This window comes from Melospiza georgiana, chromosome 4 (assembly GCF_028018845.1).
Source record: "Melospiza georgiana isolate bMelGeo1 chromosome 4, bMelGeo1.pri, whole genome shotgun sequence".
In the NCBI taxonomy this organism is placed as follows: Eukaryota; Metazoa; Chordata; class Aves; order Passeriformes; family Passerellidae; genus Melospiza; species Melospiza georgiana.
In genome coordinates this window covers 56,790,613-56,806,104 of record NC_080433.1, presented here as the reverse complement: position 1 = coordinate 56,806,104, position 15,492 = coordinate 56,790,613, and the positions used below count along the sequence as shown (strand labels likewise).

Below are 15,492 nucleotides of genomic sequence, written 5' to 3'. Positions count from 1 at the left end.
CACTCTGACCCTTTTTCTCTGATGAGCACATGGCTAACATCATGCTGGGCAATTACAGGTAAGCAAGGTAAGCAAGTCACAGTAGCAGAGGACAATATTGCTTACAAGAGAACCTACCAAGTATTAAACATTCATTTTCAAAGAAGGAATAAAGCGCATACTCACAATTCCTTTCTTTCGGCTGTAAAAGAAAAAAATGACCTTTTTGGTTAAAATCTGATGCAAATTTTCCCCTTAAAAAGAAGTTCAGAGTTGACACTGGCACACAAAAATTGACACTTGAAGGTTATGAACAAACTAAGTTTAATCTAAACCTAGGTTTACAATTGCATCAGATGAAGAACAGTTTCAGTCTTTCCAGTCAACAAATGCAGCAGAAGCTATGTCTGTGTCAGCAAGTAATTCAATACGATAGGAGTGAATCCACAGAATTGAACAGTCGGTGGAACTTCTATACCTACAGTATTTACAGTCTGGAAATGAGAGGCCCACTGTTGTCTGAAGCTCCAGACATCCTCAGCACAGGCAGGTGGTTTCAAGTGGAAAGAAGCCCCTGCTATGGACTCAGGGCACCATTCAGAGCTGGAAGGCACCTGGTGCACACCCAGAGCCCAAGTCCCAGTTCTGAGCTCTCCAAAAGGAAGTGAACTCAAGAGCACCAAAATGGCTTTGACAGCCAAACCAGTCTGTGAGATGAGGGGATGAGAGAGAGATTTCCCAACTGCACAAAGTACATTGCTGCCACAGAAGTGGCTGGAGACGTCCCCTAAAGAGAACACGTCTCTCAGGATGTTCAGACATCCTCACACAATACTTTTAACCCTGGCTGAATCACCATTTCCTAATGAACTGGGTTGCAATGTTCCCAGTGGAACCAGATGGCAGAATTGTTATCAGCAGGTAGGGTGGTAAGCAGCAGCAATGTAATCAAAATTACAATGATTTTAAAGTTCCATTCTACCCACAGTATGAATTTTAAGACAGACATACAAAAATGGGCTGCTCAGAAAAACCTGAAAACAGAACTGCCACTCCTGTTGCAGATGTTTGCAAAAAACAGCTGCTTACTTGCAGAAGTTAAAAACTCCTTAATATAGAGGGGCACTAAGATACATAAGATGTAATACACTTCAAAACCACAAGCATTTTACAAGTCCATTTTACAAGCCATAATGTCTATTACATCAAGATTCAACAATACAAAGCTTGTCTTTATATTTAAAAATAGAATATAAACAAATAGTAGTTCACATTAAGACAATTGCCACAGCAAAATTTCTCAGAGAAAGTGCTTTACCTACAGAAAATACCCTAAAGCCTACCAAGCAAGCTCTAAAATTCTCCAATTTAGAAGTGGTAGGGATAGAAACAAAACAAAAAAAAAGTGCAAGTGACATCCAAAACTTTGCTAGAAATCAAGAACTCCAATTGTGCCATGTGGTTCAGCTGATAGTCAGGTCAGCTTCATCTCAGGAGTCATTACTCCTAAATGTGATACGGCACACCATTTTCAAAAGTAACAGAATAGTTGATTTACTTACAAATGGCTTTATTGAAGCTATAACTTAATAAATTTGATAGTCAAGGTGTAAAGTTGTCTCACAGACTAAAAATTAACACAACAAGAAAAAACATAAGTAACACAGATTTACTTATGTTATCCAATTGGTAGAATTGAACCTGAAGGAAGAAATTCTTTCAAGATAAAGAATTAAGACTATCACAAGACTGAACAAACAGAGAGGGAAATACAGTAATAGAGTACTTCACAGTAAAATACCTCTTTATTTGGAATATATTTAAAACTAGCTCTTTATTTCAGGTAAGAAAAATAGCATTCTGACTTTTAGTCAGTGCTGATTCTGGTAATTTGCAACATTCTAAACAGCTAGAAAAGTTATTTGCACCGTTGTTGCCCATTAACAATTCCCCTAACTGTCCATTCACTGCCTTTATTTACCTTGTTCTTATATATGTTGGAAGAAATCCTTCAATAGTGTTTGTATTTAGATCTTGGTTAAGACTGACAGACTGACTTGACAGTGACTCAGCATTTGTTATTATCTCACATGCAGCTTTTATGAGCTGATTTGAAAAGAACAACATGGCTCAGGAGCTGAACTACAAAGACAATTGAGAGGGCAACTATCCAGGAAGACTGTGGTGGAACACATCCCACTCTTCTACTATACAGCTCAGTACTGTAAAGTAGCAGCAGTTTCTTCTATAGAACTTCTATACCTCTGTGTAAGAGAGCACTGAAGAATAGAATACTGGGATATTGCTATTAAAATTCAAACAACAAACTACTTCATATGTACATTTTTATACTCAGTACAAGTCTAGACTCTTGCTATGCTGTAACTTGAAAATTTAAGGTAATGAGACCATGCTGTAAACAAAGACATAAAATATTTGTGTAAGCTTTAATGGTTTCGGAGTGTGCATAAACACCTGCCTTCTAAAAAATAAAAAAGCTGTTTAATTTTTATTTATGAGCATATGAGTAGGTAGCATATTGTAAAACAAGTTTTTATCCAATTAAAAATGAAATCTATGCATTTCATAGAAGTGTTACACAGCGTTTGTAATGAAGTCTGTGTTTTTAGATAGCTGACATCCATTTTCAAAATGAGATAGAGAAAGAATACTCTAAACAAATGTATTAATTTTTGGTCTTGGAATTTCTTCTATCCTCTGTAGCCAATATGAAGCTAAAATATGCCTGTTTAAAGCAGACTTCCATATACAGAAGTTTTTTCAATGCAGATGAAAATGATAATGATATTACAATCCCTAAATATACAAGTTTGTGGCTGTTTCAAGCAGATTTTTAAAAACATTTAGAAACACCAAAATAGGCTATATCAGGAAGCAATCTGATACTCAAATAAATAGAAAATTTGCATTTTAATGTCACATTGAATTTTAGTACATTTCAATCCAAGAAAAAATAAACAGACAGTAATGAGTACAGGATTATATATATTACAATATGCCTTGTTATAATACATTTGTAGCTTTATGATAAAAAACCCTGGAGGGCAGATGGAGTTCGAGCTCATAATTGTCAGAACAAAGCATTAAATGCATTTCTGGAGTAAGTACTTTTATTTAATTTCAAAACCTTTAAACAGCTTTAGACCTTGGCCTTTTCTTTAAAAAAAATAATTAGCTACTATGGGGCTAATGTATGTGTTCTAGGTTTAAATGATACAGAAAATGCTTTTCCCAATTTTACATACAATGAAAGGACAGATCATTTCAAAAACAGCACCGATGGCAAACTCCACTTTGACCTAGAAATGCATGTTACTGATCTCCACAAGGAATCCAGCAAATTTTGCAAGTTGTCCATTTCACATTAAAGCAAGAGGAAGGGTTATCATATGCAAAAATATTTTTCCAACTGTTCTTAATGTGTAATTGAAAACTAAAGGCATGGTCTCTTCATTATAAAAAAATAAAGGTACAACGGAAACTCTAAAGGAAGATATTCAGCTATAGTGAAGCTGCAACCCTCTGAAAGGAAGGAAAAAGAAAAGAAGTCAATTAGCTAAGCTTTGTGCTCTAACCAAACTACTTACAGTGATTTTCAATGGCAAAAGCCCATGCTGACTGGGTGATTTGACAGTTCCAAATATTTTTTGTAATAATTTTTATTTGTATACAAGGACACTAAAATGATCCAGTCATGCAATGTTCACTTTAAGCATTCTGCATCTCTTTTCCAATTTTATAGCTAAGGATCTTGTTCCAGTCAATCTTGGTGCGGGTTACTGGCAACTGTCGACGTAAGGCCTTGAAAGTAGTGTCCGACATGGTCTGGTAGTTCTCACTGATAGCAGTCTGCCAACACAAAGTCATGCAAAACAGACACGTCAAAAACACAGCTAGGATGCCACATCAACATTCTAGGACTCAGTGGCCTGCTACTCCCTACACAGGCCTAATGAAAACATGCTGAGTTGAAATAACATTTAACAAAGAAAAGCTGCTAGATATAGATTGAGACTATGTCTCAGAGCTGTGAGAAGAAAATTGGTGAGACTTGTAGTAAACCTGGCCATAGCCAAGGTGTTTCAGCAAACCATAGTGTGGTTAATCAGCAATACGAATAAAATGCTGAACAGAGTTAGCTCATACATCATTAATTCCAGACAGAAATGTTTTTCCTGTGAGGATGCTAAAGTCAGTCCACAACATTATCTGCACTTGAATATAATGCATACTATAGATACTTCAAAACTTTTTATTAAAGAGTATTTCTTTCAAACTGACAACACAGTGTCTGAAATTTACCTTATGTTCAAAGCCTGAATGAACATGTATCCACTTCAGCAGAGGGTATCCAGAACAGTTATACTTTTCTGACTTTGAAATGACTAATTGAAAGAGGTAATGCCTACAGTAATATTTAGCAAAGCTGTCTTAACAGAGTAGCCTCTGAACAGAATCTGTACAAAAAATCCACTTAGGGAATGCACTAATGTTTCATGACATCAGAATTGCTGACACTTAATCATGCAAGGACCTTTTCTGTTCTCAAAAGCTTACTTCTGTTGTAATGTTAGGCAGGTGAGCACAACCACCACAAGGTGGGAAAATGCAAGACAGAATTAGCAGCATGTAATCTATTTATATGGAACTGCATTACCTTGCTGGTTATAGAATACAACCTTTGGTTAGTATATGGTAATGCTAAAAATATGAGTAAGAATACAGTGTTTCTTTCAACATACCTGATATTCATTTTCTGCAGCCTCCACAATTTTTATAAATTCCTTCGCTGTCTGGGCTTCATTCTAGGAAAAAAACATTTGAATTAGATCTGAGGTAGGATCAGTTGGATTATGTTTTTCCTTTAGTTAGGAGTGATGCCAGGTAGACTAGATGAGAACACTTGACCATTCAGCGGCTAAACCAAAACTGACCATTCATCCAAAAGGAATATCCCATATGATGATGACAATGACGATGTTAGAAAAATAAAATTAAAGTGCAACAAGTATAAAGAATGCCATGAAGGTCATTAACATATTTTGATTAAGAATTCTATGGTGTGATAAAGACATACAGAACAGCATTTGGAAAAATTACAGTGCCCACCCAAGCCCCTAAAAACATACCAAGTACGGATAACAACATTATCAATGCTACATTTCCAGTACAAATTCAAGAAAACTTCAAGAACATCTAGCCCAGAAGTTATAGTAGAATATAACCAAGAAACCAAAACAGATTTGTTTACCACTAAACATTTTGAATCTGGAGACTAAGCTGAGAAAAACACTAGACTTTATGTATCTAGTATTCCAAAATCATCCCCAAATACATCTTGCAAAAATGAGGGTGCAAATTTCATCATGACTGACAAGGATGAGGTCAGAAAAGAAACTGTTTAAGGATGCAAGTGTGTGTTTTTTAAAAAAAATAGAATATGCCCCATCAGTCAATCTGGAGGTGTTTCCTGAAGTGCTGAAAAGAAGTCTCCAGCAGAAAATGAGGGTTCAGGAATTTCCAAACTTGCAATTAGCATTGGAAACATTCCTAAGACTGCTTTTGCAGAAGCTGTTGAAAGTTAGGAGTGCTCTTGTACCATGTAATCCCTCATTCCTGCAAAAGCGAAGATTGGATAAAACTCTGACAACTTCAACCATAACTGGTTGGAAGTGTCAGTGAAACTGCATCTAACAGATGTGAAAGTGCTCTTGGACACAGCAGGAGACATGAAGGAGGAGGCAGAGAGCAAGCAGATGAACAAATGAAAAGGTTTTGACTTTTCAGTGAACTGAGGAAATGCTTTCAAAGGCTCTGCTAATGAAAGGAAAAATTCAGAGGTATGAGGTCTTATTTGTCTCAGAGGAAAACAAGGGATAAGAAAATAACCTTCAGCAAAATTATTCACAGCTCTAACAACAAGAGAACTCTTCAGTAATTTATTTCTGTTGTGCCTGTTAATGGTTTTTAAATGGATTCTCTGACAAACAACAAAAAAGGAGTCATTGAGGGTGCTTTTAATCTACCCACCATTTCTTCTCTGTGAAATAAGAACTTGTACAGCCTCTGCCCTCTATGAAGCTCACAGCCAAGGTTAAAAATTGGTAACCAGCAGCATACTTGCTTTTGTTTTAGCTAAGTTATGTAAAAGATGTTTTCCTACTCATTGACCTGCTGCTTTATTGAATTGCAAAGCAGGATTAGGTTTCTTCCCAACAGTAAGTGAGGCAAAACCTATTGACAGGAGAACTGCAAGAGTTCCCTGAAGCAACTCTTATTTGAGTGAAACACTAAATAGATCCCTTTGCTCCAAGGAGTCAGAAGTAATTTTATATCTACAGCTCCAGAAGTGTTATCAGTTGGCACCACATTCCCCCATTTTTTCTGGTGCTATTGCAACTAAAAAGCCAACAAGCCTTCCTTTATATTAACAAACAATGTTCTTTATTGATGAATTGAGCTATTGAGCCAAATTGGCCAGTGCTAGTTGTTATCATAAAAATACTTCTTCTGTTCACTTTTACAATTTCTCTTTGCCATCTTAACCTCAATGTCTTAAATTTTATTAAAAAACACTCCACCAGAAAATCTTGCCGTTTATAAAGGCCATTACAGACATTATTTCAGAATAAGTAGCTGTTAATGGTGGAACATTATCAATCCTTAAAAGATACATCTGGTACTATTTCCAAACAATTTTTATTTCTATTTTTTGCTCCTCATTACTGTAATAATCCATTTGGCAAGAAGTTGAAAAAAATTATGCTTTAAATAAGAAGTGTATTATGGTTCTCAAGTTGAACCATCTCTGAAAGGGCTTTTTGTACACAGCAAAAAAAGCTGCACTGTCAGCACCAGTTACAGACAGAGAAAACGAAGGGAGAATCCCTTGAAGAAGCTATTGCTTCTCAATTGGTACCATTTGTTTACTATTTTAGCATACTTGTCTTCATCCAGTGAGCAAAGGAGGCAATCTCCTACAATGCACAACTAAAGTCAGTTGTTTTAATTCAAACCTACTTCATATTCAAAAATTAATTCTATAGGTCATTCTGCAGACTGAAGTTTAAATACAGCAGAAGTGCAGGAAGACTGACAAGCTAATTAAAGCTTTAAAATCAAAGTTAATGTAGCTTATATAAGCCACATGCATTGATTTTTTTTTTAAATGCTAGGTACATGTTAGGTAGAAGTAGTAAATATTACATATAAAATATCTGTAAATTTGAACATTAATTCCCATACATGTAGAAGAACAAACTTATCTAAACTTTCCTTCTCTGAGCTTTTCATAATCTTGCATTCATTTTAAAATTAAAAAAATCACTTCAATATACCCACTAAGGTCCTTAAAGGTCACTTACAGACACTGTTAGAGAATCTTGTATGTCTTTATGGCTCACCAGCTGAACATTACCATCTTCATAATAGTGAACCTACAGAAAATTAAACAAAGAACCTCATATCAAGTTTAGGAATCAACAACATGCAGGAAAATCAAAGTGTTGTGTTATTTATCATACTAAGAAACCTATACAAATTAGTCAAAACCACATACAGAATGCTACAGAACAAAAGCAAATAGGAAAAACAAAACAATGTAGAATTTACTGGTTTTGAGGGGGAGTACTGAACAGGCTAGTCTGGAAACGTAATTTGAGTCGATGTGCCTTAAGAAATATTTCAAGCAAAGAAGTTTGGGTTTTGGTTAACATCATGAAGATGACAACACCTTACTTATGTGACCTTACTAGAAACTCTTAAAATGAATGGACTAGACCACTCTATATAGTGAAGATATATTTAAAATTATAATGGTTTTATGAAGCTATCAGGATACTGGGAAGATATTCTGCTTCCCCAAATTGTCCCTGTTTTCTAGGGACAGTGCAATGTTAAGCTTCCCTTTCTAAGTCTGTCTGGGTTTGATATTTTCCTCTATTAGATAATGTCTCATAACAAATGCTGGTATTTATCTACATAAAGCAGTTCCCAGTGTTAGATAGCAAAGCAGACTGAAATTATTTATGCTTGAAATGCTGTATCTACAGGACACCTTCCTTGATTATTTTGCAGAACACTAAAATTCCACCCAAGCTAACTTAAGTTCTTTTAAATACAGTTGGGACAGATATGAAAAGGTTTAGTTCCTAATAAAACTGTTGGAAAACTTAAAAATCAGGAAGCATATATAAAACTACATGTGATCATTAACAATAATTGGTATCAAAGCTATGCAGGTCATTGACATTTAAATAAGCATCTTTGAAGATTTTTTACAAGTTTGACAAAGTCAAGATAGTCAACATAGCAAATGTTATGAGAAAATGAAACATTTGTGTCTCACCCTGTTAGACAACATAACACACTTTTGAGATTAATACAAAACAGTATAATTTCCTATGCATTATGATCATATATGCAAAAGACCCTCAACTTTATAAATAACAGAAAAAACATGACACACAGTAAGACACAGCTAAGGAAAAGTTTCCTATAGGAGTAAAATATTATTTCCCATGATTCATCTTAAATGATGATTTTGCTAATTGTCAAATACTTGTTTTGCAACAAAAGGTATTAACCTAACCGTAGAAGAAGTTTCTTTTCATATTAAACACTGCTGGGTAAAACCTCTGCCAGCCTTTTTCAATTCATTTCCTAAAATATAAGAAGTGCTTACTCAGTGCACAATTCTAAGAACTCCCAATGAAGCAGCAGAACCCAAAGAAATGTAAGTGTTCCCCCTTCTCCATGAGCCCAAACCTCCCCTGTGCTCTGAGGCCAAGACCAGCACAAACATCTTATCTGTGTAACTGAGTCCCATTCTTGGCAAACACTCAGACCTAAAAGCTTAGCAGAGATGGAGAGTCAAATCTAATTCTGGGATGTGTTATATCTTAAACAAAATACAAGAAGTAACTGTTCTGTACTATACCTCACTGCTGATATCCTTCTAGAATGCTAGGTCTGGGTTCAGAAGACTACAAGAAGGAGGATGTTTATGAACAGAACCTCTTGGAAAGGTTAACTAAGGAGGGATGAGAATAACAAATTATCTAAGAGATAAAATTAGTAAGCAGTACACTTATTGTTTTCCATGCACAGTTGGAGCATGTTAAATGCCACAGGGACTTAGTTTTAGTAAAAGGCTATGCCTTTGCTTTTGCCCTTATATATAATTAAAGAAAATTAAACACAAGAGATTGTGACAATTGACAATCTCCTACATGAGTATTAACAGAATCTACAAAAAAAGGGAAGAAATTGTGGAAGTGATCTCAAAAATACTGAAGACATCTGAAAATAGCAGGTGATGCTGCAATTTCTCTCAACTTATTAATAAAAGGTCTTATCAGAAACAGAGCAATAGTGTATTGTTGTCAAAGATTTTGCAAACAACACTGAAATTCCAGTACTCTAAAATTATACTAATGCTGTAGAGGCTTCACTTTCTAGAAAAATATTTTGCTCCTTAAATAGAAAAAATTAAAGTGATTTTTAAATTTGTTTGTTTTGTGACATGAAGAGAGAGCATTCCCACATACATTGAAGAAATTGTACACAACTTCTAAAAATTTAAAACAAATTTCAAAATTCCTTGGTGAAACAAGTAGTTACTACACAAGCAAAAAAGGAGAACTTTTCATCACTCTCCAGAACACAGATTTTAATGAATATAAATAATGACTTGATTAATTATGTGAAATAGTACTAAAAGACAAAAACATCTGGTGCCCAAATGGAAAAGTTGAACCTGAATGAATTCCTCGTTCAGACTATTATTTTGGCTGCTGCCCTAACCTTTCCAAGAATTAAGTGGACACCTGCTTCCTTGTTGTGGAAACCCTCTTAAGACATTAACCAAAAGTGCATGCTGTGGAGAAAATGCCTGCTTTGCAGCAAGTTGGATTTAAGTGACAAAGAAAACTTGGGAAGACTACAAGTTACTTTAAGTGCTGCTTACCATGACCGTTGGGATCTGACAACATAATAATGGCTGTTCACATTTTGACTATCATTCCAAATGTTGGCACCAGCATGGGAAAACAGATTCAGGGTCCCCTTGCTTGGGTGAATGTACATACAGCTACCACATCCTAAAATAACATCCTAGCCTCAGGCTAGAAAAACATTCCTTTGCATCTTCCTTCTGCAGTCATCACTGAGCAGTACGGACAAGCAAAACTCGTGGGGGCACAAAAGCAGCAAGAAAAAGAAACTTGACTTTATTGTGAAGCAAAAAAAAAAAAATCAAAACCAACCCAAAAAGGTACTATACACAGAGTCAGAGTGCTCTAAGTTTCTAGTCCCTGATGCCAGAAGTGTTTCAATAAACTGCTGCAATGTATGTGTACACATTCCAGGGAACCAATCCAGAAAGTCAAGTCTCCCTGCCTACCACATGACATTCAGACTTCCGCTGGTCTCAGAACTTCTGCCTGCTTGGAATTCCTCCTTTCTGAATGCCCTAAAGCCAACAGGAAAGCCAAATTCTGCATGAAGAATACACAGATTCAAAAATTTCTGATGGTGGAATTGGTGAAACGAAAGGTTTTCATCTTTCTGAACAATACGACAACATTAGAAAAGCCCCACAATCAGTTAAAATGAAAAAAAATTCTACTTCAGAACAGGCCTACCCTCAGGAAGGGCTTGTCTCACTGTGAATTCAACAGGAAACCAAAGAGACATATGCCTAGCTGAGGTGAATACACATTCCTAAGTCCTCTGAATCATTACATTAAATACACATTTTATGCTTTTAAGGATTAGATAAATATGCAAATTAAGTCACTAACACTTAAGTGAATGAGCATTGCTGCCTTGCTTATTGTGTCCCTATTTTCACTTAACATATTTGATACACTGGCCTGAGTCTCCCTTGATAATGACTGGAGACTTTATGGCTCAGGACACAGTTTGAGATAAGCATACCTGAATTTTCAAGATGCCAGCCACTTGAGTGGTTGAAGGCGTGATTGTAAACTTCCACTCTGACCTCCAACGGCCATTCCTTAAAAAAACAGTAAAACAGAAATTGGATGTCACCCCATTGGTTATGAAAAAAAAATCCCAACATATAACTGATAGTGAAAGGAAACCACAGAATGAAATTTGCAGTGCAACTACACATGCAGAAAATTTTCCCCTAAAGATTTAGCATCATAATCAGTCATGACCAGAACAAAACTGTTTCCCAAAACATTTAACCTCAGTTTTCAATGTGGACCAAGGAGATTTATTATTAAGGACCTTTTAACAGGAGGACTCAACTTCTGAAAATACCTAAAGCCTCCAATGTTCTTTCTCTCCCGTAGCATTAGTTAGGCACACACAGAAAATATTTTGTGTCTAGGACCTGGATGTTTTGCTAGATCAGCCAAAGCCACACTTCACCTCAGGCTATCAAAATTTTAAATGGAAGGAATATTAAAGTAGCAAGACTTTCTGCTGTGTTTAACTATAACTAGGCCTTTCAGCTTTTCAGCATTTCCCTTCCAGGACAACTGTTTCCTTCTAGTTTCCTTTCAAATTCAGGATCCTTGCCAAAATGCCTTAAGGGAGTTTCAAACACCAGGAAAACAGTATGGGGAGTAGTTTCACCTGATTTCTTTCCTGTAAACTAGACATCATCTTATTTAACAATGAGATTAGTGGATTAGAAGGTTAGTACTACAGAGCTGAATTAAGAAACACTGCAGCAGTCCATGATTTGTCTTGTATTTGCACTTAAAGAAGGAAAGAAAGTTGCTACTAGGTGTTCCAATGGTGCTAATGTTAGGTGTAGATTCCAGCACATTCAACAAGGGGAGAGAAAGATATAAAATATAAAGCAAATCTATATAATGACACAGTAACAATGGCAACTCAGCTATAAAGGCATTGGTTATTATTTCAGACAATATCCAAATTATCACTGAAAATGCAGACTAAGACAATTCAGAAGCTTGTTGGCATTGCTAAGAAAACTGAAAGGGCTGCCCAACTTAGTGACACTAAAACAACTGGTAGCCTTATAGACTGACCCACTGATTATGAGAAAGCTTATGTGCTGGATTACACCTCAGGTACAATTCTAGTTTTTGAATGCCAGGGACACAATGGCTAGCTAACAGATTTGTTTGCTTCTCAGTCAGTCTGTTGCCCCTTGAAGTTAACATGACCACAGTTGTTTCCACTCTGGGATATAATTTTTATGAAGTGGCTATTAGAAAAAAAAAAAAAAAAGAAAAAATTCAAGTTCAGAAGGATTTTTCTGTAGGAAATGCTCTAAGGTAAAAACAACATGATTTCTTTATTTAGCTTGGCTGACTTAGAATGTTTTGTAAGAGATTACCTTTCCTCTTCTTTCTTTAATAAGCCATTTATCCCACTACATTGATACTATTTCAAATAATCAGAAAGTATTTTTCTTTGGTGTATATTGATTTTCTATCACCCAACAAACTTACTCCCATAGTAAGATGACAGACTTGCAAATGCCCAAAAAGCTGGAACACCTTGGAAATAAGTACTGGCTGTGGCTTGGGCTGGATAACCAGCCCTACAGCTGGATAACTGAGGAATCTGGTTAACTTGGAATCCATTCCTCCATCTCTAGATCTCCCAAATTAATATGCATTTATTGCAACTTGCTAAGAACAAGCACTAGAGTCTGACTACCCCTGAAAAGCTCTTAAAAACATGGTCAATATTTACCCATAGATGCTCAATCATAACTTTAATAAAGAAAACTTTCAAGAAAGATTTTCTCCATCTATAAAAGGTTGCTGAATATCTGTTCCTCTTCTTAAAAGACTATAAAATTAATTATTTGGAATATCAAAATTCATTCATATGTCTAAACTAAAAAGTAAACCAGTGTTATTTCAAGTTACTTCTAATATTGATGGAAAACATGCAGACTTAACTAGTCAAGTGTAAGTTAGTAAAAAAAAATATTTATTATCTATGCAAACTCAATAAAAATCAGTGTACTGGGCAAATAACTGATACATACATGTGCTGAAATTACTATGGAAATGTAACATCCACCTTCAGAATCAAAACCCAAAGATTTCTGTACTTCCTTTTATTACCTGTGGGATTACTAATAAAAATTGCAAGCAGATGCAAAAAGCAAACCAAATAATGAAATACTTTTCTTTTGACAACTGCATATATAAGCTATCTTTAGGATTTAACATCCTTAACCTATTCCTGATACTGTGATATTTGATGTCAACTCTGGACAGTTTCCTGTATGGAGCTATCCAAAGTTCGCTCCAGACTGTGGAAAACATCACTGAACCAAGTCCAGGAAAAAAAAAAAAAAAGCTGCAGTTTGTAAGATTTTATTTCATCCAAAATCACCTTTATCTGTCTAAGTGATCAAAACTGATCACTTAAGTCCCACTGTAAAGTGATTTTTGGTCACTTTCTTTCTCTGAGAAACTCAAACTAGAAGGAGTTGTTCTTATTCTATCAATCAAAAAGGAAGCAAATCAAGCCAAAGCAACTGTATTAGGGAAGCCAGCCATGAGTATTGGTGTCAGTGTGATAAACAGGAAAATTAATCATGTATGTCATATGTGTAATATGGAATTTTGCAAACTTCTACAAAGGAGATGCGGGTACACAGTCTGCCATTTTACTTACCACAAAGGAAGAGATTTCTACAGTTTTAGCAGAAAAACTTGGGAGTGGAGTGGAGAAGAAGGGTCCCAACCAAGGTATGCATCCACCTTATTCTCTGAACTAAGTGTTATCAGTGTAATGGCACTTATTCAATGTTTGCTGTATCTTACTGTCTGTGGATCCATACAGAAACTTACCAAAAATTTTTTGCTTGAAACTGATGGCTCTCTATGCATGCAATAATGGTTTGCTGCCCATCAATTGTTTTACCATACACCTTAATCAGGGAAAAAAAAAAGAAGTAAAAAAAAGAACAGTCAAAGTTTGAGCAGACCTTGGTCAAGCTGCTTAGATATCTGTTTCTACTATTGTTACATAAACTAAAATTTCATTTTCTAACCATTATGGTTATACATAATATTCTGAAGATGAAACAATAAAGTATTTATTACAATGCAGAAAATATCTAAGATTTAAAAACCTGATGGCCAACCATCCTAACTAAATTTTATATATTGTGAACTCCTTTTTCCACCACTACAGGAATTCTAAGCCTATAACAGTGACTATTGAGACAATATACATTTGTTACCAGCTGGGTTTCAAACACCAGTTATTCTACCAACTATATGACAATTTAAACCTGTACAGAATAGCAAAAAGGGTGGGCTTTGGTCCTCTTTTCTGCTTTATCCCCCCTTTAAATTATCTATAGAGATAATTTAAAAATTATCCAATTATCCAATCTGGTTTCCTTTATAGGAAATGGAACTCATCTGACTGCCTGGGAATCCAATTCAACTTGTTAATTCAGCAGCTGATTTACTTCCCCCCCCCCAGTTAATTTTTCTGTCACATCAACATAAAGCACAGAACAGCTATCAATAGATCAGTTTGCTGAGATTTAAATAGTCACAGGGCTTGTAACAGCAAGCAAATACTATTTTAGTCCAGACTAAGAGGTTTTATTTTAAGAAGCTATCAGAACCACCAATTCTGGTAATAAGAATACAGCACTTGGATATAAAGGAGATATGATGGAACAAACTAGTTTGCTTTACTAAGACAGTTTTGTCAGGAAATCAAGGCAAGGTAGACATTTCCATTTTATGGAATTTTCCCCCCTTCTAAGCAACCAGCCAGACCACAAAGAACAGCAGGATCAACCTGCAGTAGTCCACAAAATGTCTAAATGCATCAAGAAATTTAAATAAAAATGCTCAAATACAGAGGCAAATCTTCACTATGACCTGCAGGAACCACTCACTAATAATCCTACAGATAAAAAAAACATTACATTTCTGAGCTTTCCTGCATTTCTCATGAACCCCCAACAGGAATAAATTCTTTACAGTCAAAAGTGCCTGTCTTTCTGGTTTACAAATAGCTCCTTTTTAAAATTTATAACTATCTATAGTGGTACAGAGGTTATGTAATTTAGCACTTACTGTGCAGACACCATTTGGATAATGTTCCTTCACATATGCTTTCATTGCTGTTTCAACTGAATTTCTCCAGGACTCCATGGCATTTTCAACTTCATGGGGCCTAGGATCAGTAGCCTCCTTTCTTAAGTGATCAAATTTAAAAGAAATCTTGTTCTTTGGATCCAGAAATTTTCCATTTCCCAAATCACCATGTTCTGTTATCAAAACCTGTATTATGAAATTTAAATTTCATTTATATATATATTTATATCATAGAAGATGTATTAAATCATTAGTTAGTAACATTTAAGACATTAAAATTAGTTAGTAACATTTGCTATACAGTGAAAAAAAATAAATGCCATGCCAAATCTAATTATATCCCGCATTTAATGGGAGCTTAATCATTAAAACTTAAAATATTGAACAAAATATGCATAAAGCA

The 15,492-nt window shown here is 35.4% G+C and overlaps 1 protein-coding gene across 1 annotated transcript in view; it reads right to left on the bottom strand.

Moving 5' to 3' along the window:
* Positions 1-286: 286 nt before the first annotated feature.
* The window catches only part of CAPZA2 (capping actin protein of muscle Z-line subunit alpha 2), a 29,712-nt gene continuing 14,506 nt past the window's right edge, over positions 287-15,492 (bottom strand). Inside the window, exons 5-10 of the mRNA XM_058022827.1 lie at positions 15,069-15,275; positions 13,818-13,897; positions 10,939-11,017; positions 7,365-7,436; positions 4,743-4,805; positions 287-3,849 (exon numbers count right to left, since the gene is read on the bottom strand). Of these exons, the coding sequence (XP_057878810.1) occupies positions 3,709-3,849; positions 4,743-4,805; positions 7,365-7,436; positions 10,939-11,017; positions 13,818-13,897; positions 15,069-15,275 (642 nt within the window). The 3' untranslated portion in view covers positions 287-3,708. The remainder of the gene's footprint in view (positions 3,850-4,742; positions 4,806-7,364; positions 7,437-10,938; positions 11,018-13,817; positions 13,898-15,068; positions 15,276-15,492) is intronic.